The following is a 26,419-nucleotide window of genomic DNA, read 5'->3' as shown; positions in this document are numbered from 1 at the left end:
AAACTACCACAGGCATTCTGCAGACATGAACTGTTGATGCTCTGGATGTGGCTCCAAATGGGTAACTGTGGATGGCTCATCACAACTTCCAGAAAGAGGTAATGAGGCCAGCAGTGTTGATGTTATCCTGGAAATGTGATGAAACCTCCTGGCTCCCAAAAACAGTTTGCTTTTACTAAAGCTCCTGGTTGGAGTGGCAACTGACATTGTTTTGAGCAACAAGGGTCAGTTCAAAAACTATTTCTAGTTATTTCTTATCCTGAAATGGTCCATGGAAAAACCCTGCCATACTTTCCCATCCTGAATTCTATAGGGCACTGATGGTAAACGTATGGCACAGGTGCCACAGGTGGCACGCATATCTTCTGGCACGTGAGCTGTCTAGCTCAGCTCCAATTTATTTATTTATTTATTCATTCATTCATTCAGGTTTGACATCACTGCTATAGGGCATGGGTCAAACGTACAGCATCATAATGCCATCATGTGACATTTTGTAATCCCTTTCAAGAAGCTGGGCTGGGCATGGCCTGCATATGATGCATCTGGCCGTGAGCCGCCAGTTTGACACCCCTGCTATAGGGTATTATATTATTATTGTTGTTATCTGCACTTTCACCCAAACATTTTGACTGGATTTGGCATTTTTGTCCACCTATCAAGTCCTTCTCAAGGACCCAGAATAGACAAATGTTGTTGCTTAATAATAAAAGGATTGTTGCAATAAGTAAGCGGTTCCAAGTAAACCTTCCTTTTGCAATTGACTGGTGGTGATTTTGTCAATGCCAATGGTGTTTGAGTGATGCCTCAGATACTTTAGAATTGCATTATTTTTATTGGTATTATCTTTGCATTTTTTTTTTTTGCCACAGCCGTTCTTCTTACGGGTTCCTATCCTTTGTGATTTTTTTTCAGTTCTTTCTCTTCAATTCTGTCTGCAAGGATTGCAACATCCACTTTCCAGACATTGTGGTCTTAACAATAGTTAAGACTGGGGTGTTGTTTCGCAGGTGCTTGTCTGTTTGAATTCTAAAGTCCCAGAGCACTTTAGCGGCTTCACTTGCCTATTACCTGTTCTGTCTGGGTTTTCCCAGACCTCCACACCCACTGAAAAAACAGCCAGACACTCTGGTAAAATCCAAAAGTATTTTATAGCAGGAAAAAATAAGCACAAAGGAAAACCTGTCTTCACAGCACACAGGTTACAATACGTTACAACAGGGTCCTGATGTCCAGTCAATTTCACAAGCTTCTTGCTGGCACACACCCCCAAGGTTTCAATAGTCCAAGGCACAAACCAGGATTGTAGCCACCAAAGTTCACAGACAGGTCTCACGAATCTCCAAGATAAAACTCCACAAGCCAGGAAGGGTGGGGCCGCCTTTTATCCTTTCCCAAGCACCACACCCAAACCCAGCTGTGACCTCTAATGCTGGAAATACCTAGCCAATTGAGTTCGTCTCTGATTAGCTCTCCTTTGTCGCATATCTATGATGTCATGAGCATCTTCCCCCAGGGAATCCAGGCTGCTTGCTGGGGAGAGCTCCCCCTGGTGGAACTCTGGCTGTCCTTCTTCTTCAGCCTGGGATTCCGCTTCCTCGTCAGTCTGCACCTCCTGGTCCTCAGCCTCTCCCTCTGAGCTGGAAGCCGACAGCAAATCAGCCATTCCCGGAGGGGTCCCAGGCTGAACCACAACAATTACCTTTATTATTTTGTGGTTCAGGAATAGATCTTATTTGTAAGTAAGCAATATTTCTTGCCTATATTCCAATGTTCCATTGTTGCTACTCTGTCATGTTTTCCTTTGTAGACAGTCTGTGTGATCTTCTTGTGGCAGCTAACTGGGTGGTCCAATGTTTCTTCAGCTTCTTTGCAGAGATGGCATTTGCTGTCTGTTGCTGACTTGTCTGCTCTGGTCTGATATGTATTTATTCTTGACTCTTCATTTTTGTGGAGCCAGAATTAGCTCCTTTGGTGCTATGCCTTTCTTATTGACAATGGTAAAGAATGGGGTGTTATGTTTATACATTTAATTCATCTACGGTAGGTATCCTCAGAGCTAAAACCAATGGCCACTTAAATTTGTATTAGAGTTCACATTAAATTGACTATTGTATTCAAGTTTTAATGTTCATTTCTCTCCAACAGTTTCATTGCCTTAAAATATCCATAAAAGTCAGTCATGTTAATACTTCATTGAGTAGTAAATGTTTTATGAAATGTTTAAGTTATTAGTCTGTTCTCCTCAAGAACTAGTCTTCTCAATGTGTTTCCTATAGCTCTAGTCTCTGTCTTGTATATTCACTCTCATTCAATTTTAATGCTTTAAAAATACATGAGGAGTAACACACAAAAATTATATTCAAATGAATTCACAAATTACCCCAGTCCAGGGGTTGCTAAAGAAGCCACGTTTTTAACACTTTCCTGAAAGTCAGGAGGAATGGAGCCAAATAGATTTTAGAAGGGGTGGGAGCATGTCAGAATCTAGCTTGACACAAACCCCAAATTCCCCCTGAATGGAAATTGCTGTCATGCAGACCAATTTTCACAAGAAGTAGATAGAAGAGGAAGACCTTGTCCAGCAATAAAAATCACAGGGAACTTGAATACCAATGTATAGGGTACATTTTGACCTTCACCTTCAACTCTACTGAGTGCCAAATGTTGAAGGATACGTACATATGTTCAAATGGCATGTTCTTGAATATGATCAGTTTGATAAAGATCATGTGTAGTACAAGAAGTCAAACTTTGGATGATTGGAAGATACTTTAATAATCACAAGGGGCATAGAATTCCTCCCGTCATCAGTCATGAGTCCCTGTATGCGAGATCGAAGAGATCTAAATCCAGCCCACCTTGAATGACCTTAATTCCCGCTAATTTCGCTTGATCGTTAGTAACTCAGACTTTTGTAGAGCTGAAGTTTGCAATAAATCTTTATACTCATTTGAACTAACCAAATCTCCTGATTTCCTCCGCACTCGACAAAAATGTTTTTAAAACACTTCAGTTTTCTTCCTCAAAATGACAAGCAAGCACACATGTCCAAAAATTACTGCAATCCTGGGGTATGGGTTTAATATGAGGGAAGGGGGCAAGATCAATTTGGTTCTGGAACTCAGGTTGTACGTCCCTGGTAGAGAAAGCTCAGGGAAGGCAAATACTTGAGATAGGGATGGCATACACACATAGGGATGGCATACACACTGTTGTTTACATGCTTATACATACCCAATTGCAGAGTTACTCAAACAGGCAAAAGAAGAGGCACAAATGTGTTTAACATAAACAAAGCTTACAAAATCTATTGGTTAGAGTTGAATCAGCAATATTTTACAGGGGTTAAACAGGAGTTGATTCCCTGATCAACCAATTTCAGGGTGAGCTTTATCTTTTATTATACAAAGAAAGTCCTTTCTCTTGAACTCTCCCAGTGGCCAAACAAATTTAACTTGTAGTATTTTCTTTTTTAAAAAAAATAGTTCATGTTAGGTATTATTGTAAAAGTATCCTGTTAAATCAAATTTCATTAAAAATAATAATAATATCCAGATCAGAAATGCTAGAGCACTAGATGTAGAATAATCTAATTAATATAATGTTATTAAACCCAAAAAGAGAAAGTCCATGCTGATTGCAGAAGAAAGTGACAGAGTGGGCAGAATTGTGAGATGAAAGTATTCATCCCAGTAGGGGAAAAAAAATATTATGGATGCTGTTTTTCTTTTCTGCACTTTTTAAGCCAAAGCACATCATTCTTAAGTAACAATGCATTTAAAGATGATGGCAAGCCCCAGCAGGTGGCTTAGGAATTCACATTTTAATTAAGTCTTTTCTTTCAAAATGCAAAGCACAACTCTTGGGGGGGGGGGGGAAAGAGAGAAGCTTTTTAGTATGCTACATACCTTTCTAAGCACTGCAAGGACCCTCAAGAAAAGGGTAGGACCGCGAGCAGGAAAAAATATTGCTGCGAGGTATTATCAGCAAGAGAGATAATGAATCCAATGACCCTGGGATTTTTCTGCACATCTGATTCTGGACTGTATTTTTTTGTTCAAATAAGCACAGGTCTGCCAAGGCCAATTAATTACTGATTTTGATCAAGGAAAGTGACACTCTCATAACTCCCAAATACACCTGCTATTTCAAATGAAAGAAGGGAAGACAGTAAAGGTTGGTTGACTTCTGTTTGATATTCTTTGGCTATTTGCATGATCCAGCATGTATCAAAATTATGTCTCATGTTAGTCTTGTCTAAAGTCAGCTAGAACATCTGGCTCTTACCTGCATTGCACGATTTCTAAGAATTACTTTTCTAGTATATGAAATTATATCATTCATTCATTCATTCATTCTATTGGCTGCCCATCCTACCATAGGGTAACTCTGGGCAGATTATAGTCACATAAAAACTAAAACATAAAATATTAAAAACAACAATAAAACCAAAGACACCTGGGGATGGGTGCCCCAAGCTGACTGGCAAAGTCATATTTGTAGGCCCTTAAAAAAAAGATAGGAGGACTGTACTGTTCTCGCAACTTCCATTAAATCTTCATTTTTTTGTACTGATAGGTAGACTAACTCTTTCCATTTGTTGGCTGCTGTATCGTTCTTTGGATTTGCTACTAGAACCTTGACAGATTTTTCTGCTCTTGGTGGCTATTTATTTTGTTATGTATATACAGTACAGTATTTTATGGAGCCTTTCAACATGGTAATGACCAAAGTGCTGATATAACGTCATCTTTTAGTAGTAAGGATTTTTGGAAATAGGAAACACTAAGGTACGTAGAATATTGACCTATTTATTGTACAGTATTTCAGTAATCCATTTCTATGGTTTGATCTTATTTGAATCAGTTACTGTCTATTAATATCCTCGAACTCCACTTTGAGACTGGAACATCTTTCAGAATTCAGAGATCTTTTGGGAGATGTTCCTTGTCTTTCCCTGATTGTTTCCCTATCTCTGCAGATATTATTGTAATATTGCTTTTATATCTTCTGACAGCTCTCTAAAATTCTTTATTAAATTCTTTCCTGAGAACTTAGTCTTCCTTGGTTTTATTATCTCTTTTCTTTCTGACATTTCCCAGTATGTACTGACATTGAATTTGCTTTCTTCTGATTTTTAGACTTTGACAGTCTATCTTTCATGACTTTGATTCACCCAACAGCTTAGTTGCCTCCCTTAAGGTTTAAAACTTCAAAGTAATTCTTGATGTTCTCCTTAAAAATGGGGAGTAGATGCCCAACATTCAGGTGTGAAACCAGTTGGTTTATTTTCGCAGCTTTACCTTGGTTTGGAAATTGAATCTGCATGACCTTGGCCACGTCTTTGTTATTAGAACTGAGTTCAATTTTTGTGCATTGTCTGGAGATGGCCATATAGATAGGTATTGTCTTGGTTTTGCTAGATGTTCTAGCCATAAAGAAATCATTGGAATAAGTGTTATTTTATTTATTTGTTTGTTTGTTTGTTTGTTTGTTCGTTCGTTCGTTCATTAAATTTGTACGCCGCTCCTCTCCGTAGACTCGGAGGTTTCTAGGTTTCTTTCTGCCCTAATAGCTCTTAGCAAATAAATCTTTGGCAGTATGCTTTTTTTGCTTCCTTTGAACTCTCATAATTATTCCTGCATCCTTGCTTTGTTCAGATAGAGATTCTGTTTAATGGCTGGCCTCTATATCTGGCCTGATTCCCAAAAAATCCACAAATAGTAAATAGGGTAAATAGTTTTTCTAAGGAACTCAATTTTAGGAATGTGTGTATGTATGTGCACATATGAATATATGTGCATATGTGCCATAAAAGACTTCTGTGCTAACCTAACTTATATTTTAAAAATGTACCCATTGTTGTTGCTACTACTGGTTGTTAAATTTTTATTTTCTATTCCTTCTCTCACATGTGGGGCTCACCACCCATAGCTCCTAATTTGATGTAAATCAAAGGCTGTCATTTTACCCAAAGCAGAAAACTATCATGTTTTTATTTTACTCAGCAGCATTGGAAATCAGAATTCAATAAACCTGAACGCCAACACCTCTATTGGTGGCAGAGTAAACAATAATTAAATCAACAAAAATATATGTCAGTATTTCATGATCCTTCTCAAGTGCCATTGGATGAGAAAGGCTGGGTAGAAAGAGGTAAAATCTTGAAAAGCAGATAATTACATAGATTGGAACAAGAAACAGCATATATTAAGTATATAATAATAGTGAAAAAGAATTCAAAATGAAAGCATTAAAGAATGTCCTCCTTGTCATAAGACTGGCAAAGTGAGAAGAAAAACAGAAATAAATGTACTTAAGAAGGAAGCCCTGTCTGTCTTTGGTCTGAAAAACAGCAGGAATAGAAAGTGTAGTCAGCGAAAGCCTATGTAGGAAAGGGCATGAGATAAATTTGATATGTTTCATTCTAGTCACTTTCTTTCTGCTTTCATTCACCCAACGAGTGAAGTATAAATTGCTCAATTTCTAGGGTTATAATGCAAAACAAATGCAAAACACACAGCATTGTATATTCTGTTTTTTTTAAATGGTCCTATCAAGGATTCAGAGGAACCCATCTCATTTAGTTCTTAATAATCAAAGTCTCAATATCTTCCTTTCCTTTTCTCCCCAGTGTTGGCCTCATTAATGCCAGCCAAATCTGTTTAGCAATGCCAATCATCCTAGACCCATATCTGCAGCCCCAAAACTAAACGATCATGCTCGCAGCCAATGAAAATGCACCTCTTTATGCATGTTCCTATGGTTACACTGAAGAGATTGAGGAGTTGCAATACAAAGCTGGGCCTTTTCATCACTGTTTTCTTTTGTTCCTTCTTTCCTATCTGTTCTTTTTGAATCAACATGTGTCAAACATAAAAGAATGCCAAACCTCAAAAGCAGTAACTCTCTATACCTCTTCTCCATCTCATGCCTGCTGTCAGAAAATCACTAGGTAAGTGGGCCAGATGGATGGGATGAAAGCAACCAGCTATGAAAATAACTGTGATAGAAATAGGTGAGGAGACACATTGCATTGCATCCTAATGCTATTGTTAGATATATAAAAGATGGTTCAATTGGAGATCAATTCTAGCAGTGATTAGGACAGCTCACCCAATATTTAGATTTTTATTTACCTATTGATCGGTGTTATGTATTTATGTTGTACAATATACAGAGTTACACTGTCTGAGTTGAACAAGCCTTATACCTCATGAAAAACATAAATCAAAAATAGAAACATTGCTATTATAAAAGATGGGCCAAAAAAAAAGATATAACTATTTATTATTCATTCATTCATTCATTCATTCATTAGATTTGTATGCCGCCCCTCTCCGTAGACTATGGGGAATTGAATATGATTAAAGATGCTAGCTATAATGATGGAGAAAAGCATTTAGTTAAGTTTTTATGCCCAGTTCCTTACTGATGCAAATCTGTGGTAGAACGTAGTCTGGTTCCGCAGACAGCAGAGGGTGCAAGAGATTATTTAGTACAGATACTTTGTGTGAGAGAAAGAAGGTAAAGACAGCGCCTCCCTAAAAGTTCCCAGAATATATGATTTATGGAGAGAGTAGTTTGCTTTAGTTTGGCAGGATACTGTGTATTATTATTATTATTATTATTATTATTATTATTATTATTATTATCATTATTATTATTTAGATTTGTATGCTGCCCCTCTCCGTAAACTCGGGGCGGCTCACAAAACTAATAGCACAATATATAACAAATCTAATAATTAAAAGTAACTAAAAAACCCTTATTTAAAAAGAAACATACACACAAACATACCATGCATAAACTGTATAGGCCCAGGGGAAATGTCTCAGTTTCCCCATGCCTGGCAGCAGAGGTGGCTTTTAAGAAGTTTACGAAAGGCAAGGAGGGTGGGGGCACTTCTAATCTCCGGGGGGAGCTAGTTCCAGAGGGTCAGGGTTGCCACAGAGAAGGCTTTTCCCCTGGGTCCCGCCAGACGACATTGTTTAGTTGACGGGACCCGGAGAAGGCCAACTCTGTGGGACCTAACTGGCTGCTGGGATTCGTGCGGCAGAAGGCGGTCCCAGAGATATTATGGCCCGATGCCATGAAGGGCTTTATAGGTCATGATCAACCCTTTGAATTCTGACCGGAAACTGATCGGCAACCAATGCAGACTGTGGAGTGTTGGTGTAACATGGGCATACCTAGGTAAGCCCATGATTGCTCTCGCAGCTGCATTTTGCACGATCTGAAGTTTCTGAACACTCTTCAAAGGTGTAGAGAGCATTACAGTAGTCGAACCTTGAGGTGATTAGGGCATGAGTGACTGTGAGCAGTGACTCCTGGTCCAAATAGGGCCGCAACTGGTGCACCAGATGAACCTAGGCAAACGCCCCCCTCGCCACAGCTGAATGGTGGTTTTCTAATGTTAGCTGTGGATCGAAGAGGACGCCCAAGTTGCGAACCCTCTCTGAGGGAGTCAATAATTCCCCCCCCCCCCAGGTTGATGGACGGACAGATGGAATTGTCCTTGGGAGGCAAAACCCACAGCCAGTCCGTCTTATCAGGGTTGAGTTTGAGTCTGTTGACACCCATCCAGACCCCAACAGCCTCCAGGCACCGGCACATCACTTCCACTGCTTCGCTGACTGTATAGGTGAGGAATGATAAAGACATCTGCTTGGAAGAATCACAGTCAGTTTATTTTGGGGAACCTGACATAAAATAAGCTTATGTATTGCTATATATTGCTATAGAGAATCATGTAGTATAATAGAAACATAGAAGATTGATGGCAGAAAAAGACCTCATGGTCCAGGTCCATGTAGTCTGCTCTATACCATTTCCTGTATTTTATCTTAGGATGGATATATGTTTATCCCAGGCATGTTTAAATTCAGTTACTGTGGATTTACCAACCACGTCTTGGAAGTTTGTTCCAAGCATCTACTACTCTCACGTTGCTTCTGATCTTTCCCCCAACTAACCTCAGATTGTGCCCCTTTGTTCTTGTGTTCATTTTCCTATTAAAAACACTTCCCTCCTGAATCTTATTTAACCCTTTAACATATTTAAATGTTTTGATCACGTCCCCCCTTTCCTTCTGTCCATCAGACAATACAGATTGAGTTCTCAACTCTGCCCATGCCCAATGTATCAAGGTCCCTCCCACTTTCCTTCTTCACTGTATGGAAGTTTTCTCTCATTAGTTGTGTTACTTTGTGATACAAACAGGTTTACACCATCCAAACTGTAGTAAATGTACACCTTTTTCAAGCTAGAAACCACATCTTTCCTTAAGGACTTTTTTTTTTCATTCTGAATATAACCAATTAAAATTCATTTCTATACTGTACTATCCTGATTCATCTCCCTGGTATATGTTCCAAACACCTTTTTAAAGAAAATGATACTATCCATTTTACTATGTCCGTGTTATTTCATTTTATTGGTTTATTTTCTTATGAATGTGATTATTATATTGGAAAACAGAAAATACCCTTATTTCTGTCTTATTTTCCTCAAACAGCAAAATCAGATGAGGAATGTTTAAAATCAAATGTCAAAGAATCCAAAATAATTCAATTTAGAAACTTGCTTTTACAACAAATTTGTTTTGCCATTTGTGGAAATTCTCCAGCTTGTGCAAACTTTTCAGTGGTCAGCAAGGATAGGGCAGTTTCCTTTTTCACGGGCATCTGTCATTAAAAAAACCCTTTGAAAATAACATGAAAAGGTCTGACCATCCCTATATAAATCTCTATTCAAAATAATATTATTCAATTTAGCATACAGGTAATAGCAATAGCATTTAGACTTACTGTATATATTGCTTTACAGCAGAGGTCTTCAAACTTGGCAATTTTAAGACTTGTAGGCCTGGCTAGAGAATTCTGGAAGTTGAAGTCCACAAGTCTTAAAATTGCCAAGTTTGGGGACCCCTGCTTTACAGGGTGTTTACAGAGTCAGCATATTGCCTCCAAAAATCTGGGTCCTCATTTTACCCACCTTGGAAGTATGGAAGGCTGAGTCAACCTTGAAGCTGATGAGATATGAACTGCCAAATTACAGTCAGCCGGCAGTCAGTCAGCAGAAGTAACCTGCAGTATCTGTATTCTAATCACTGCGCCACCGTAGCTTTTAATAGCTAATAACACCCCATCATTGCCACCCATCACATCATCCATCCATTCATCCAGCACCTGCCATTTATCTTGGTGATATACTGTAAATTCCCAGCATATCCCTACTTGTAATCATCATCACCTCATCACATGGAGCTATCCGGTGAATGATGTCTTTCAAACATCCAATCATCTTTTCTTCCTGAAAATCATAAGGAAAGGTTTCCGTCCATTCTGTTAACAGCTGTAAAATCTTGGGTCCAAATTTTCTGATTCGTGCCTAAAAAAGAGGTTAAGGAATGAAAGATGAAAAATAAAGGGACATATATCAGCAGATATACAGAAGGGGGGGCGGGCAGGAGAAGAGAACTTTAATTTTAATTTTAAATTAAAGCATTTGCAGGATAACTGGAAAACCTACATATGTGCAATAATCTCAACATACTATAGATGATAAATTTCCTGAGATTAGGTAGGGATGAGTGAATCATTTCCTTCTGGGTTAAATTTTTTAGCAATTGATAATCACATCTCAATTCATTTTTCTATTAAACCATTGGTTTTTTTAATCTGCCTTTTTTATTTAAATCACATTTTTTGATATTGAATTTAGCAAAAATGAAATTTCTCAATGATTCCTAAAGAAGGCTTACAGCTAATATTTGACCGTTCATATTTCATATCTAAAAGTTTGCCTGAAAAGATTTAATTTGAATCCAACAAGTCTTTGCTGATATAAATCAATTTAGTATTTTTCCTCATCTCTATTTTTAATACATTTCTGTGTGATTATGCATGATGCATTGTCACTTCTGAAGTATTTTTAGAAGTCATTTCAGCAAGTTCCTTTGAAACAGCACACATACCCATTATAATAATAGAAACTCTAGATGAGAACAGAAATTTTCCTCGCATTGGCCTCCAAACGAAAGGTACCCTTTAATCAAACAAAATTATATTGTGCGTATTGAAGCTTCCTGCCTTTTCCACAAAACTGGTCAGTAGGGCTATTTTAGTATTTGGCCAAAATAGGTTTCAAGGGAACCATCACTGGACGTAAATGTAGCAGTTAAAGACTTTTGCAAATGTCAAGGAAATAGGAACCATGCATTCTCTCGCCTGCTTTTTTCAAATTGTCCGTAAAATACAGGTAGTATTGAATTTACAACCATATTTGAGCCCAAAATCTATGTTTCTAAGTGAGAAATTTCTCAAGTGAGCTTTGCCCCATTTTACGACTTTTCTTGCCACATTTGTTAAGTGAATCGCTGCAGTTTATTTATTTTATTTATTTATTTATTGGATTTGTATGCCGCCCCTCTCCGTAGACTTGGGGTGGCTAACAACAATGATAAAAACTAACAATCCAATCCAATACTAAAATGACTAAAAAAACCCTTATTATAAAAACCAAACATACATACAGACATATCGGAGAGGTCGCAACGGCGCAATCCGGTCAAGAGCCCCCGCTGCAGCCTTGTTCCAGGCCTCAGCAAGGGACTCCACTGAACTGTGGATGAGTGTATCTGGAATAACCCCAAGCACCTTCTGAAAGCCCTCTGGGTCCATCAGGCGTCTGGGCGGAACAACTTAATTGGTTTCGCCTCCCTGCGGGGAAGGATTGGAGCCAGGAAGTCAAGCCGTAGTAGAAAATGGTCTGACCATGACAAAGGCAATGCTTCTAAGCCCCTTAGTCTCAGCCCATTACTCAATTGCTCAGAGAGGAATACCATGTCGGGTGCGTGTCCCCCCTTGTGAGTCGGACCCTGTATTACTTGAGTCAGGTCCATGGCTGTCATGGTGGCCATGAACTCCTGTGCCAGTCCAGAGGTTTCGCCGAGTGACGGCAGGTTAAAGTCCCCCAAGACAATAAGTCTGGGGAACTCCACCGCCAACCCGGCTACCTCCTCGAGTAGCACAGGCAGGGCTTTTGACACGTAGCTGGGAGTTGTTAAGTTAGTAACACAGTTGTTAAGCGAATCTGCTTTCTCCACTGATTTGGCTTGTCAGAAGATTGCAAAAAGTGATCACATGACACTGGGACCACTGCAACTGTCATAAATGTGAGTCAGTTGTCAAAAAACCGAATGTAAATCACATGACCAGGGGGATGCTGCAATAGTCATAAGCCTGAAAAATGGTCACAAATCACTTTTTGTGTTGTAACTTTGAATGGTCACTAAGCAAACTGGATTACCTGTATTGCTAATCCAGAGCAGATGAAAAATAAATCCTTCGTATACAGAGAACAAGCACTGAACACTTGTTTCTTATCATACTCTGAACAGGGTAACTTAGCACATGCCCAAAAATATTAATGAATTGGTACACCTTCTTTTGCAAAGTATCTCTTGCCAGATCTCTTCCTTTGGAAAGCATCTCTCGTTAGATCTTCCCGAAAGGTATAAAGTGTCTCTGGTTGCCTTTTACCATTTGTTGCTTCTTGAGAGCAAAGTACAGTGCCAGAAGTGTTGGAACAGGGGACAGATGGAACCTCACTAAAAATTGTGTACCCATGCATTATATATTTAAGTATTTTACCGCTGACTTTAACAAGACAGACAATTTAGCATCTAGTTTATTTTTGTACTTGTTATTATCCTGCTGCATCTTGCTTAAAAGGGGGCTGAATTTTCTCCCTCTCTTGGGGATCTCGGTTGCTCAAAATAAATTTTTCTGCTATCTCAATACAGCTGTGCTCGGTCTCTGTTGCAAGATTTAGAGATTCCGTGTCTTTATGAGTGTGCAGTCATTTTAGCTGTTCTTATATTTCATTTCTTCTGTTGAAAGATTATATGTACAGGTTTGCATGTCTGGAGGAGGGAATAAACAACGATCAAGATTGAAGAAGTGGAGACTTAATAAATGAATAATAAAGATGAATAAAAATTTAACAATAAGTGATTTGTAAAGATCTGCTGTTAACATTTTCTGAGGAATTTAACAGTACACCCTATTTAAACATGAACAATGATGATAAGATTTGTAGGTAGAGTGTACAACATTTACTATCGCTCTTCATATCAATTCTATTTTCAGGGGCAGAATTGCCAAATGGGAATGCACAATCTGCCAGCCATTGTATGCAGCTTTACAGAAGACTTTTTTCTGTTAACAAAGCATTACTGACCCTCAAATAGAGTGGCAAGAGGAAAAATGTCTGTAATTATAATTTCAAAGAGCAGTTAAGTCCCCTGATATTTCAAATACTGCTACAAGGAAGCTAGCCCACTCACTTCTTTAGCTACATAAACTGAAGACAGTCCATGGTGCCCTTTGTAATAAAGCATGCATTTGTCTTAAAAGTTCTGCAAGAGTGGTTGTTATTTTTGCAAGAGGAGGCAACATAACAATTCCTCCCAATGTTTTACAAGCACCCCATTAGCTCTTATAGAAACTCAGCATGTGCTGAGAAATAATTTGGGATAGTTGCATTGCATTTTTTAGAATGAAACAAGGTCCAGGTAGACCTCGACTTACAACTGCAATTAAGCCCACAATCTTCATTGCTAAGCATGACAGTGAAGTGGGTTTTGTTCTGTTTTTATTGCCACAGGTTTTAAGTGAATCACTGCAGTTGTTAAATTGGTAACGTGGTTTTTATGTGAATCTGGCTTCCCTGCTGACTTTGCTTGTCGGAAGCTCAGAAAAGGTGACCATATGATCCCAGAACACTGAAACTGTCATAAATACATGCCAATTGCCGAGTGTCCAAATCTTGTTTATGTGACCATGAGGATGCTGCAACTTTCATAAGTGTAAAAACAGTCATTAGTTCCTTTTTCAATGTCATCGTAACTTTAAATGGTCAACTAAAGGCATGGTTGTTAAGTTGAGGACTACCCATACCGTATTGCTGAAAATGCTACAAAAATATTGTAGTCAAAGAGATGGGACAGTTTCAACACAGGCCTTCTGCATGCTATTAGAACACGGCTATACTTTTGGGGAGCATAAGGGATGAGGCGAGGTGGCACAGTGGGGTAGAGTGCACTACTGCAGTCCACTAAAGCTGACTGCTAGATCTGCAGGTCAGCAGTTCAAATTTCATCACTGGCTCAAGGTTGACTCAGCCTTCCATTCTTGTCTATTCTCTTCCATATGTATTGTGTATTGGACAAATGAATAAATGAATGAATGAATGAATGAATGAATGAATGAATGAATGAATGAATGAATAAATAAATAAATAAATAAATAAATAAATTCTTCCGAGGTGGGTAAAATGAGGACCCAGATTGTGGGGGCAATATGCTGGCTCTGTTAAAAAGTGCTATTGCTATCATGCCACCCTGAGTCTAAGAAGGGTGGCATAAAAATATAATAAATAAATAAAATAAAATAAAGACTGAAGATTAGAAAAGGAAGAAAGAAGGATACATGAATTACAGCTATACTCTTACTACGTGGAGTTTTATTATTATTATTTATTATTTATTGGATTTGTATGCCGCCCCTCTCCGCAGACTCGGGGCGGCTAACAACAATGACAAAAAACAACATGTAACAATCCAATTTAATAAAACAACTAAAAACCCTTATTATAAAAACCAAACATACACACAAACATACCATACATAACTTGTAGTGGCTTAGGGGAAGGAATATCCTAACTCCCCCATGCCTGGCAACAAAGGTGGGTCTTGAGTAATTTGTGAAAGACAAGGAGGGTGGGGGCCGTTCTAATCTCTGGGGGGAGTTGATTCCAGAGGGCCGGGGCCGCCACAGAGAAGGCTCTTCCCCTGGGGCCCACCAAATGACATTGTTTGGTCGACGGGACCCGGAGAAGGTCAACTCTGTGGGACCTTATCGGCCGCTGGGATTCGTGCAGTAGAAGGCGATTCCGGATGTATTCTGGCCCAATGCCATGTAGGGCTTTAAAGGTCATTACCAACACTTTGAATTGTGACCGGAAACCGATCGGCAGCCAGTGAAGGCTGCAGAGTGTTGCAGAAACGTGGGCGAATCTAGGAAGCCCCACGATGGCTCTCGCGGCCGCATTCTGCACGATCTGAAGTTTCCGAACAATTTCAAAAGTAGCCCCATGTAGAGAGCGTTGCAGTAATCGAACTTCGAGGTGATGAGGGAATGAGTGACTGTGAGCAATGACTCCCTGTCCAAATAGGGCCGCAACTGGTGCACCAGGCAAACCTGGGCAAACGCCCTCCTCGCTACAGCCGAAAGATGAAAGATGATGTTTCGCTCTCAGGCATGGAAGTCCTATTTGAACATGCCAAACCCTTAGGATTACAAAACTCTCTATGGGGACAGAGGGACATATGAAGCAAGGGAGATAGAGAGAGAACAGATACAATAGGAAGCTTTCTCCAGATTCACTGCAATCCTGTGGTCACACTGTGAATGCTACCCTTATTCATCCTAGCACCGGCAATCATCAAACGAACCAACCTTGTCCAGCACTGGGTCATCCAGTTGCTGCTGCTCGATGCATTTGTGACAAACACGGCACAGAAGTTCATGCGGTTCAATGAACAGTCTTGAGCTCAGCAGGAATGTGAAGATATAGGCCTTCTGAGGAAAGGAAACAGGAACATTCATCTAACAACAACTGGCTAGAGAACTAAATATGCCAAATTCTTTCTCAAAGGCAGAAGGTCATTCATTTATTTTGAAACAGAATATAGCGGTTGCAATCTCAATATATCTGGATGTAATATAAACAGGGGACACTGTATTGCTGTATTTGTTGGGAGTTTTTTAAAGCAACTTTATTAGATTTTAAAATAAATAAAAACTAACAAGGATGAACAATTAAGAATAATTCTTGCTTTCTTTTTGTTGGCATTTTCTATTACCTAGACTCTTTTTGGAGAGGAGCAAGTTGTAAGTGCTATAAAATAAATATATAAACAGACAAAAAAACCAGGGGTAGGTTCTCGACTCATTTACTGCTGGTTCTTTCAGGGACGCACTGCACGGACTCTTCACATGCACATATATGCAGTACTTTAAAAAGCTCCTGTGCATGTGCAGAAGCAAAAAACAAGATGGAGGTGCCAAAGGGAACCGGCTTGGGGGATGGCAGGCCTGGGTCACTGCCCATTCCAGCGACCCAGCCCGCCAAGTTACTACTGGTTCTATAGAACTGTTCCGAACTGGAAGGCACCCACCTCTGAAGCAAACCATTGGCCAACAGATCTCTATATTTAAAATGAATGGGCAAGATATCTACTTCTCAATACAGGAGTCTTTTAAGAGTGATAAATCATGCTATGTTCTGTATAGTATCTTTTCAAAAATAGGCATTTATATTTTGGATAATACAGAAGAATAACATCTGGCTTATAAGACCCGAGGTGGCGCAGTGGTTAGAGTGCAGTACTGCAGGCCACTAAAGCTGACTGATAGATCTGCAGGTCAGTGGTTCAAATCTCATCACCAGCTCAAGCCTTCCATCCTTCTGAGGTGGGTAAAATGAGGACCCAGATTGTGGGGGCAATATGCTGGCTCTGTTAAAAAGTGCTATTGCTAACATGTTGTAAGCTGCCCTGAGTCTAAGGAGAAGTGCGGCATAAAAAAATCAAATAAATAAATAAATAAATCAAATAAATAAATAAATAAACATCGACTGTTGAAGTTTGGTTGCTTTAAAACTTATTTATTCTTGGCAGTGTTCCCATTGACATTAGGACAAGAACTATTTAAGATATTCTCTAGTTAGTTTATAATTTATCATTGCGAATAAGAATTCTATGCCATGAAAAACAAAAAACCCAAATCTCTGCATAACAGTGATGCTTAGACAAGTGCACACATATCAATTTATATTTCTGGTAAACATCTGCACAAGCAACATAAGGAAAATGGAATAGAACACATTACTGTATAAGTAGTCCTCAATTTACAATCACAATTGAGGCTAAACTTTCTGTTGCTAAGCAAGACAGTTGTGGAACAAATTTTGCTCCATTTTACCAGCTTTATTGCCAATTGTTATCTGAATCACTGTATTTGTTAAGTTAGTAACCCAGTTAAGCGAATCTTGCTTCTCCATTGACTATGCCAGATGGTTGCAAAAGGCGATCACATGACCCTGGGACACAGCATCCATTATAAATACATGCTAGTTGCCAAATGCCCAAATTTTAATCATGTGACCACGGGGATTCTGAAATGGTCGTAAATGTGAATAACAGCCATAAATCACTTTTTTCAGAGCAGTTGTAACTTTGAACAGTCACTAAATGAATATTGTAAATTGAGGACTACCTAATATGTTTATTTGTAACCTACATCAAAAGGAATGTTCCTAATTAAAAAGATTGTTGAAAGCTTGCAAAAAGTGTGGGTCCAGTTCATCAGAGCAAATGGCAGTTCGCAGTAACCAAACATTTACCTCTGGGTAGTAGTCAGTTGTAGGGATAAGGTGTTGGATTAAAGCATCAAGAGATGCTGAGGTAAGGTTTCCATCTTGAAAGATCAGTCCTCCTTCATCATCTTCTTTGGAGGGATGGAGGTGATGAGGGCTGAAGCCACAGGAAGTAAACATGCTGGCAGAGCTCAGCGTTTGGGGCATGCCTTTCTGGAAGAAAGGAAACACAGATAACATCAGTCAAAGGCACACCCAAAAATTACAACAGAGCCTGGGAATGAATAAATGAATGTAAGGAAATACTTGCATTTGAAAAACTTCCCACCATCAATTGCCCTGAAGAACTCTAACCAGTGGAATATAAAATACGAAATAATCATACCAGTATATCTCCTATACCTTTCTTCTATTCCTATATCTCTTCTTCTATTCTTTCATTGATATGTTCTATTACTATATCTTCTTTTCTATTATTTCTTAGATATATTTTACTATGAGTATCTCCTCTATAACCTTCATCATGTATTTTACTATGTGTATATAGATACTGTATATACCTACTAAAACCCTCATTGTTTATTGGACAAAATAAATAAATAAAAATAAATAATAAAATAAAACACCATCATCATCAATAAAGAACATCAGTAAACTGTTAAAAGAAAAAAAGTCAATTGCAGCTACAAGAAAATAGCCCTAGATTAGTGTAAGACAGATACATTTATTTTTTACCTAGTTATCTTCATATAATGCTGCTCTGCTATGGTTATGAATTCGGCAAAACAATTTTTTTAACATGAATATCCGTATATTATGTTTTATCTAATATATTGTAACATATTCTGTATAAAACATCTATTTTTAAAAGCAAACAGAAACCTACCTTTGTATTAATACAAAGGCAATACCAATTTGGGAAGGGCAAATATTGAAGTTAATTGCACTCTTGGGAAGTTTCATGTTGGGTTTGTGGCCTTTCAAATCTACTGGTTTTGCTAATTGAATAGAATTTCATTATCTTTGCTTGCAGAATACATAGTCAATTAAATAGTTTTAGAGATCTCCCTTTTCTCCCTTTCTATATAGATAGGGACATTGGTGCTTTTATTTATTTATTTTTCGAATGAATATGCCACTGTTCTCCTGGTGGACTCAGGGTTGCTTACAGCAATAAAATAGTACAAAGTTAAAATACTCAAATAAAAATAAATAAATAAACAATTATTCCAAAACCCCATATAAACACCTTATTATAGTCATTCCATATTTTGGGATACACCAATCTTCCTGATATCTGGCACTTTACCAGTTCTCCAAGATATTGAAGATAATACATTGAGGCTTGGTCAAAACCCAACCAGCTCCCAGTTTTCTAGGATGGAAATAATTTAGTCCTGGAGATGTAATTTCCCTGACCATGTTTTCCTAATCTTAAACTTCTAATGCTGCCCTTTGATTCTGCCCTTCACATTTTATTGGAAAGTGATTTTGTTGTTGTTGTTGTTGTAAAAGATTTAACCATATTAGGAATTAAGAAGCATTGGGTTTTTTTAAAATAACAAAATATTGTTATTTTTACAATAACCTATGTAAGAAATTACAAGGGAAATACCTTTTACCCTCCTGGTGACATAAAAGCTTGAATATTTTGGGATACACTAATCTGCTCTCTCACACACAAACACTGCCCCCCCTGCCCCCGGCACAATGGGTTATCTTATGAGGCTGGCGTAATGCACAGTCACTCAACCACTATCCCACTGTTTGTCAATGATATAATGAGGTCCTGCACCAACATGCATTGCTGTCACTTTTTAAAACAGCATAGGCAGTCCTTGCTTAATGATTGATCCCTTAACAACTATTCATAGTTATGGCAGATGCCTCCTCCCAAATTTACTATGATCCATCTTCAAAGTTACGACTACCTCAGCCACCGGTAGTCCAGTTTACATATACAACTGGTTACAGTATCCCAGCGATCATCTGCATCTGTATCCTCATGATTAATCGGCAAAAAAAAAGTCAATTTGGGAATATGTATTAACAACCACAGTGACTCACTTTATGACCATAAGAAAAAGAGTTGTAAAATCAGGACAGGTTGTGTGGTAACCACAACAACGCATGAACAAAAGTTCAGGCTCAATTGTGATGATTATGCGAGGACCAATACTTCATATCTCTTTAAATACACGGTTAACTCTTTTCAGTGTTCCTGCCTTTTCTTTTGAATAGATGCAAACTTGTTTGATTACAGCCACGTTAGCCTCTCTGCTGCCCTCCCACAGATGCCCAAGCATGACTATTGATTCCCTCAGTCAATTTATTTAGATTGAGTTAATGAGCTTCTGTCTGTAGCCCAAGTCAAATTTACTTTCCTTGCTCTTGATTGAAATGAAGCCTTGCAGGAGCTTCTCCAGAATTCTGAGAACTGAAGTCCACAAATCTTAAAGTTGCCAAGTTTGAAGATCTCTGGCATAAGCTGATACCAGTGTTTCATCTCTTATTTGTGGATATCTTAAAGATCATGCTCAATTACATTGAGCTGGAAAAAGGGAGGAAGGAAGGAAGGAAGGAGAGAGGGAGAGAGGGAGGAAAGAAAAGAAAGAAAGAATGAAAGGAAAGAAAGAAAGGAAAGAAAGGAAAGAAAGGAAAGAAAGGAAAAAAGAAAGAAAGAAAGAAAGGAAAGAAAGAAAGAAAGAAAGAAAGAAAGAACTCTGAATAGAGCTCTGCTGCTAGTGAATACCTGGTCCCATAAAGGTGGTTTCTTTGCTAACATTACAGAAGCGATTTCCCATTGAAAGATACTGATTGGTTTATCTATGTAAACATGTAAGCCATCACCATATATTAGTTAACATATTAGCTAACGTATTAGCTAACATTCTTTAGGCTTTGACACATCTTAGCTTTTTTCGTCTCAGATCAGCCTAGAGAACGGGTTGCTGCCCTCTATTGTAGCAGGGCCTCTATTTGAATCCACTTTGGGGTTAATAGGCTACTCCTTTCTCTCAACTTCCATTTACTTTCTGCCTAAATGCAATTCTGAAGGTTTGTTAAGCAAAAAACTGAAGATACTAAAAATAAATGCATAGTTACTTTAATTATTATTGTTCTATTAAATCTAGAGGCTGCATGACTCCTGGATTTGGGCATCTTATAATTAACAAATAAGAAAGTGTGATATCATGCAAGCAAGAACAATGCAGATCCAGAAAACTTACACTATAACAAAAAACAACCAGCAAAGGCTTCACCCCCTTGTTAGTTCCACTTGAGAGAACTGCTAGGTCTTCAAAGACATTACCGGCATAGGAATCATATGGATCTTTGGGTGGATGCTACTTAAAATGCCAAGTGCCAGGACAGAGAAGGTGGGCTTTCTAGGTCCTGATTGATGGCATCCATTCTGCTTGATCTTTCCAGATGGGCAGAAAATGATTTGAGATAGAAGGCCCCTCAGATAACCAGTCCCTGGTTACAAGGGCTTTGTAAGCACATTAAATTGAAAAGTGACAATCAAGATGATGATAACACAAAGTTATCTATGGGTTATTATATTGGATCAATCTAGCAGGAGATAGAATGCTTTAAAAGCTTATAGAGATGGTACCAGAAAATACTTTGTATACACTATTAGGTTAAGAAATTCCCACAAAAGGACAGAACATTAGGGTCTCTAGGGCAAATTAGTAACTGAAGTACGGTATTAGAGAGCAATATTTTGCTCTAACTGGTTGACATCCATTATTCTCAGTTCTTTTTTCTAACAAATGCTTGAAATCAGACACATTCCTTTTGTTTGTGTCATCAAGGCAAGTGAAATAAATAATGATTACTGTACAATTTTTTTTTGGAAAAGTTTCTTTATTGTTTTTGAAAATATTTCTCACTTGTTTCGTTTGGGTTTTACAGATCTTATTCCATTTCATTTCAATTACCTTTTGTATGTATCATTCATTTCCCTATCTCTTCTATAAAGTTGTATACATTCCAATATAAATACCATAAGTAGAACACATTTTTAACATAGAAGAAAAGAAAGAAAATGCTTGTACTTCATTTCTATTAATATTATAAGGTATTTGTTATTCTTTCTATATATACTGATACTTTGCATTGTCACATTTTTAGTTTTTCTTTAGAATCCATTCGTGCCATTTGTACCATGGTCGTTTTAATTCTTTACTTTTAATTCCCTTAATTGAGTTTGTAATTTCATCCATCTCTACACATCTATATATTTTGTCAATAATTAAACTCTCCGATGGGGTCTGTTCATTTTTCCACATTTGCGCTAGCGACATTCTAGCTGCAGTATTTATGTGAGTCATTAAGAAAAAGTGTGCTTAGAACAGTGTTTTTCAACCAGTGTGCCATGGCACACTAGTGTGCCGTGGGACATGGACAGGTGTGCCGTGGGGAAATTAAACATGGGTCCCTAAACTACAGCCCGCGTGCCAGATACGGCCCGTGTAGGCCATTTATCTGGCCTGCTGCCAGCTGCCTCCATCCGAACATAAACATTCCCCTCACAATTCCTCCAACTATCAGCGACAGGAAGAGTGGAGGCACAGGGAACGCTCACTGACCAATCACCTTCTAGGATTCATCCCAACCACTAGCGATGAACCAGTAGCAGGCTGCCTCTCATCCACACCCAGGAAGATACCCGCTCGGGCTGCACTTGTCATTGTGTGGCCACGGCGAGTAGTTGAAACTGCTACTCCTCCCTATGGTCCCGATTTCTAATCCTGGTCAGTACTGGAGGTGAATGTTGCCACCACTAGATGAAGCCTCAGCCTCAGCTGGTTATGTCTATCCTGATGGTGTATATAGATATTTTACCTTTTTCTTTTTAGAAGAGGCCCCTGCAGAGGGTGATATACAATGTATCACAATGCGTCACAATGTTATCTATTTTGTATTTGGCCCTCTGAAGGGTCGTCTTAAAGAGCTCAAATCTCTATATGCACCATCAAAACAGACAGAACCAAGTGAGTATAAATACATTTAGAAACTATATTAACTATATGTATAATATGTACTGTGTTAGAGTGTCATTTTGTGTCGTTTTGGTTGGTGGTGTGCCCCAGGATTTTGTAAATGTAAAAAATGTGCCGCGGCTCAAAAAAGGTTGAAAATCACTGGCTTAGAATAGTGTCTTTTCCAAATTCCTAGAAGCATACCTTCTGGAGTGTATTCTATCTCTTCGTTAGTGATTTCTATGAGCCATCTGTGAATTGTTTTCCATATTTTTTGAATTTTGGGACAAGACCGCCACTGTACAAATAACCATCGCATACATATGAGTGTTTGGGAGAAGGGGGATTTCCAAGCAGAAAAATCAAAGGGATACCATATGGTGAAAAAAATGAAGAAACTGGTTTGAAGAACTTAAAAATACCAGGATTAATTTTTAAAAAGAAAATTGACAGTATAAAGAAAAGTCAAGTCAATATTTTGCACGTCCCTTAGTTCAGAGGTCCCCAACCTTTTTTGCACCAGGGACCGGCTTTAAGCTAGACCAGTTTTCCATGGCCCGGTGGGGGGGGGGGGGCTTTGGTCATATGGGGGTGGGGTTATGGAGGGGTGGAGCCAGGGCCGCCATCAGGAATTTTGGGGCCCCATACAGCCTAAGTGTCTGGGGCCCCCCCTCCCCGCCATTTTAAAACTACTTTATTTTGCGACATACCAATTATGTATGAAATTTACCTTCTTTGGGGAGGGGTGAAAGGGGAGAGTAAGAGAGGAAGGAGTGAAAGAAGGGAATGAGGGAGGAAAGAAGGGAGGAAGGAAAAGGAAAGCAAGAAATGGAGGGAGGAAAGGAAGGAAGGAAGGAAGGAAAGAAAGAAAGAAGAAAAGAAAGAAAGAAAGAAAGAAAGAAAGAAAGAAAGAAAGGGGGAAGGGACAGGAACAGAGGAAGGAAGCAAGGAAACTTATGAAAGGGGAGAGTAAGAGAGGAAAGACTGAAGGAAGGGAGGGAGGGAAGAAGGTAGGAAGGAGAAAGAAAAGAAGAAATAGAGGAAGGGAAGGTAAAAGAGAGAAAGAAAAAGAGCAAGAAAGAAAGAAAGAGAATGAAAGAGAAATAAAAATAGAGAGGGGGAATGAAAGGGAAGGAAGGAGAGAAAGCAAGAGAAAGAAAGAAAACAAGAGAGAGAAAAAAGAATGAAAGAGCAAGAGAGCAAGAGAGCAAAAGAAAGAGAGAAAGAAAGAAAGAAAGAAAGAAAGGCAACTTCAAAGAAAGGCTCACTGAGCATCTCTCACTCTCTTTCTATCCCTCTTTCTTTCTCTCTCTTCCTTTCTATCTCTCCTCTTCCTTTATCTCCTCTCTCTCTCTCCCTCTCTCTCTTTCTCCCCCCTCTCTCCCTCTCTCTTTCTCCCTCTCCCTCTTTCTCTCTCTCCCCCCTCTCTCCATCTCTTTCTCCCTCTCTTTCTCTCTCTCTCCCCCCCTCTCTCCCTCTCTCTTTCTCTCTCTCCCTCTCTTGCTATCTCTTTCTCTCCCCCCTCTCTCCCTCTCTCTTTCTCTCTCTCCCTCTCTCCCTCTCTTGCTATCTCTTTCTCTCTCTTTCTCCCCCCTATCTCCCTCTCTCTTTCTCCCTCTCCCTCTCCTTCTCTCTCTCTCTCCCCTCTCTCCCTCTCTCTTTCTCTCTCTCCCTCTCTTGCTATCTCTTTCTCTCCCCCCTCTCTCCCTATCTCTTTCTCTCTCTCCCTCTCTTGCTATCTCTTTCTCTCTCTTTCTCCCCCCTCTCTCCCTCTCTCTTTCTCCCTCTCCCTCCACTCACCCATCCCGGGGGTCTTTTTCGGACTTCCCAATCCAAGTCACGCAGCCTTGCGGTGGTCTCTCATCCCCAAATCAGCCAGGTAAACACGGCCCCCTCTTCCCTGGCCCGAAACCAGCGAAGGTTGGGGGAATTTCTGTGCAACCCCGGCCACTTTCGGGGTTAAATTCCTCTCCCCGCCCTCTCCGCACCTCCGAAGGGAGCAGGGCAGCGTTGCTGGGCTGGCCAATTCTGGGCAGGGGGCGAATTCCTCCTGGGGGGGTGGAGGTGTGGATGTGTGCGTGCGCCCGGAAGGCGTCCAAACTTTGCCCGGCGGAGCTCTGCAAACACGAGGCAGGGAGGGAGGGAGGCCGTTGCCCGGCCAGCGGGCACCAAACAGGGCAGGGCTCCATGGGAGGGGAGGGGGCACCTCGCGGCTGGGGGCTGCCTGGCTTTGTGATTTTGGCTGGGGGGGGAGTTAGGAAGGTCCTACTTCTCCCTCCCCAGCCAAAAATTCAAAGCCTATCTGCTGGATATGGGCGATGAGTGGGACAGAGCGGTGCGGAAGCCTCTTGCAGCAGCTGCCACAGCCACCGGCTTCGGCGCCGCTCGTCCCGCTCATCGCCCGTATCCAGCAGATAGGCTTTGAGTTTTTGGCTGGGGGGGGGAGAAGTAGGACCTTCCTAACTCCCCCCCAGCCAAAATCACAAAGCCAGGCAGCCCCCAGCCGCCAAAGGAGCCTCCTGATTCTCCCCGCCCTGCCCGACGCCCCACCATGTCCTGCATAATGTCCTCTGCCGGGAGGGCAGCGGCACCGTGGACTGGCTGGAAAACCCCAACGGCCCGGTCCCGGTCCGCGGACCGGCGGTTGGGGACCTCTGCCTTAGTTGATACGATTTTGCTTACATATATTACGCAGCTACAATTCTTATCAACATATCATCCACCTCAATGCATTGACAAAATCAGATTGTATGATGAAAAATTTCTATTTAGGTACAATTTAATAAAGACACCAATCCTAATGCTCCTTTAGATTTAGATGATTGGCTAACAACTGTCAGGTTAAACACATGAAGAAAACAATGTAGGAGATGTGGGGGAAAGGCAGGAATTATTTCATGAGAATTGTTGGAAGACCTCTGGGCCTAACTGTGTGGGCATCCAGGCTCCAGCTGCAGAACGCTCATTACATCACCATTTAATGAAAAGGCCAGGTAAATTTGGTCACTGGCACTTTTACATTTCACAGAAAGCATTGTGGCAGGGGTGAAATGCTCAAAGAGCCGGTGGCAAAGGCAGCATGAGGTTTTGCCCACCCGCCTGGATATCATCATTTAGGTCCTTTTACCCTCTGCGCATGCGCAGAACGCTTTGCATATATGTAGAGGGTAAAAGAACTCAAATGGCGGATCCGGGCATCAGGGTGAAGCCTCATGCTATAGTCACTATTAGCTCTCCGACCACCAGCAGGCACGCCTGAATCGGGAGCATTTCACCCCTGTACATGTGATAATGATATTATCAGTATTGGCTGCCACACGAATTGCCAATTTCTTAGAAGAACTTGGCAAAAAGAAACAAAACAGCCCTTTCCTAATTAAAAATCCAAACAGAATGCATGCAGTCTTGTTCTTAATTTCAAAGGACAAAATACTGGTAATCAGTGGCTGAATGCATGACATTCTGGGACTAAGAATTTGGCTGGCTTTCATTTCTAATATTACTGTATATGCACATTAGATTTTATACTGCCTGAACATTAGAAAGATGGTCAAATCCCTTTACTAATCTCCAATTGTCTCAATAATGCATTATTTTGTTTACACTGACACAACAAAGATTGCTGGAATGGATAGTTGCCTTCATCCTACTGCCTTTTAATGGGTGGATACAGTATTTCAAATTTCTAGGTGAACAGATCGGGGTGTCAGTGTTCCAATTGGCAACTGAGAAATAAATCAGAGTCTTGGCCTTGGCCTTCTTTCAAATTCCAATTTATTAACAGAGCCATGTTGGTTATGAACTGTAGTCAACCCGATACTAACCTTTCCTACAGCTCTCCATCCAGGATAAAGTTCATTTCTGATCCCCCCCACACCCACAGGTTCATCACATGGACCACTCCAGTTTTCTCAACATCCATGATCCTCTCCTGCACTTCCAGTTGGTGCTAAACAAAAAATGACCTTGAATCTCTGGAA

The 26,419-nt window shown here is 39.9% G+C and overlaps 1 protein-coding gene across 3 annotated transcripts in view; it reads right to left on the bottom strand.

Annotated features, from left to right (window-relative positions):
• The window catches only part of RASGEF1C (RasGEF domain family member 1C), a 125,777-nt gene that overhangs the window by 37,874 nt on the left and 61,484 nt on the right, over positions 1 to 26,419 (bottom strand). For 2 of the 3 annotated variants that reach the window (XM_070739170.1, XM_070739169.1), the window contains 3 exons: positions 17,476 to 17,661; positions 15,528 to 15,650; positions 10,258 to 10,395 (listed from right to left, as the gene is read on the bottom strand). In XM_070739170.1, the coding sequence (XP_070595271.1) occupies positions 10,258 to 10,395; positions 15,528 to 15,650; positions 17,476 to 17,655 (441 nt within the window). In that variant the 5' untranslated portion in view covers positions 17,656 to 17,661. The remainder of the gene's footprint in view (positions 1 to 10,257; positions 10,396 to 15,527; positions 15,651 to 17,475; positions 17,662 to 26,419) is intronic. The other variant, XM_070739168.1, reaches the window with a different exon arrangement.

Source organism: Erythrolamprus reginae, chromosome 2, assembly GCF_031021105.1.
Source record: "Erythrolamprus reginae isolate rEryReg1 chromosome 2, rEryReg1.hap1, whole genome shotgun sequence".
NCBI classification, from domain to species: Eukaryota; Metazoa; Chordata; class Lepidosauria; order Squamata; family Dipsadidae; genus Erythrolamprus; species Erythrolamprus reginae.
Note: the sequence above shows the minus strand (reverse complement) of the source record. Positions and strands in the feature narration are given on the sequence as shown.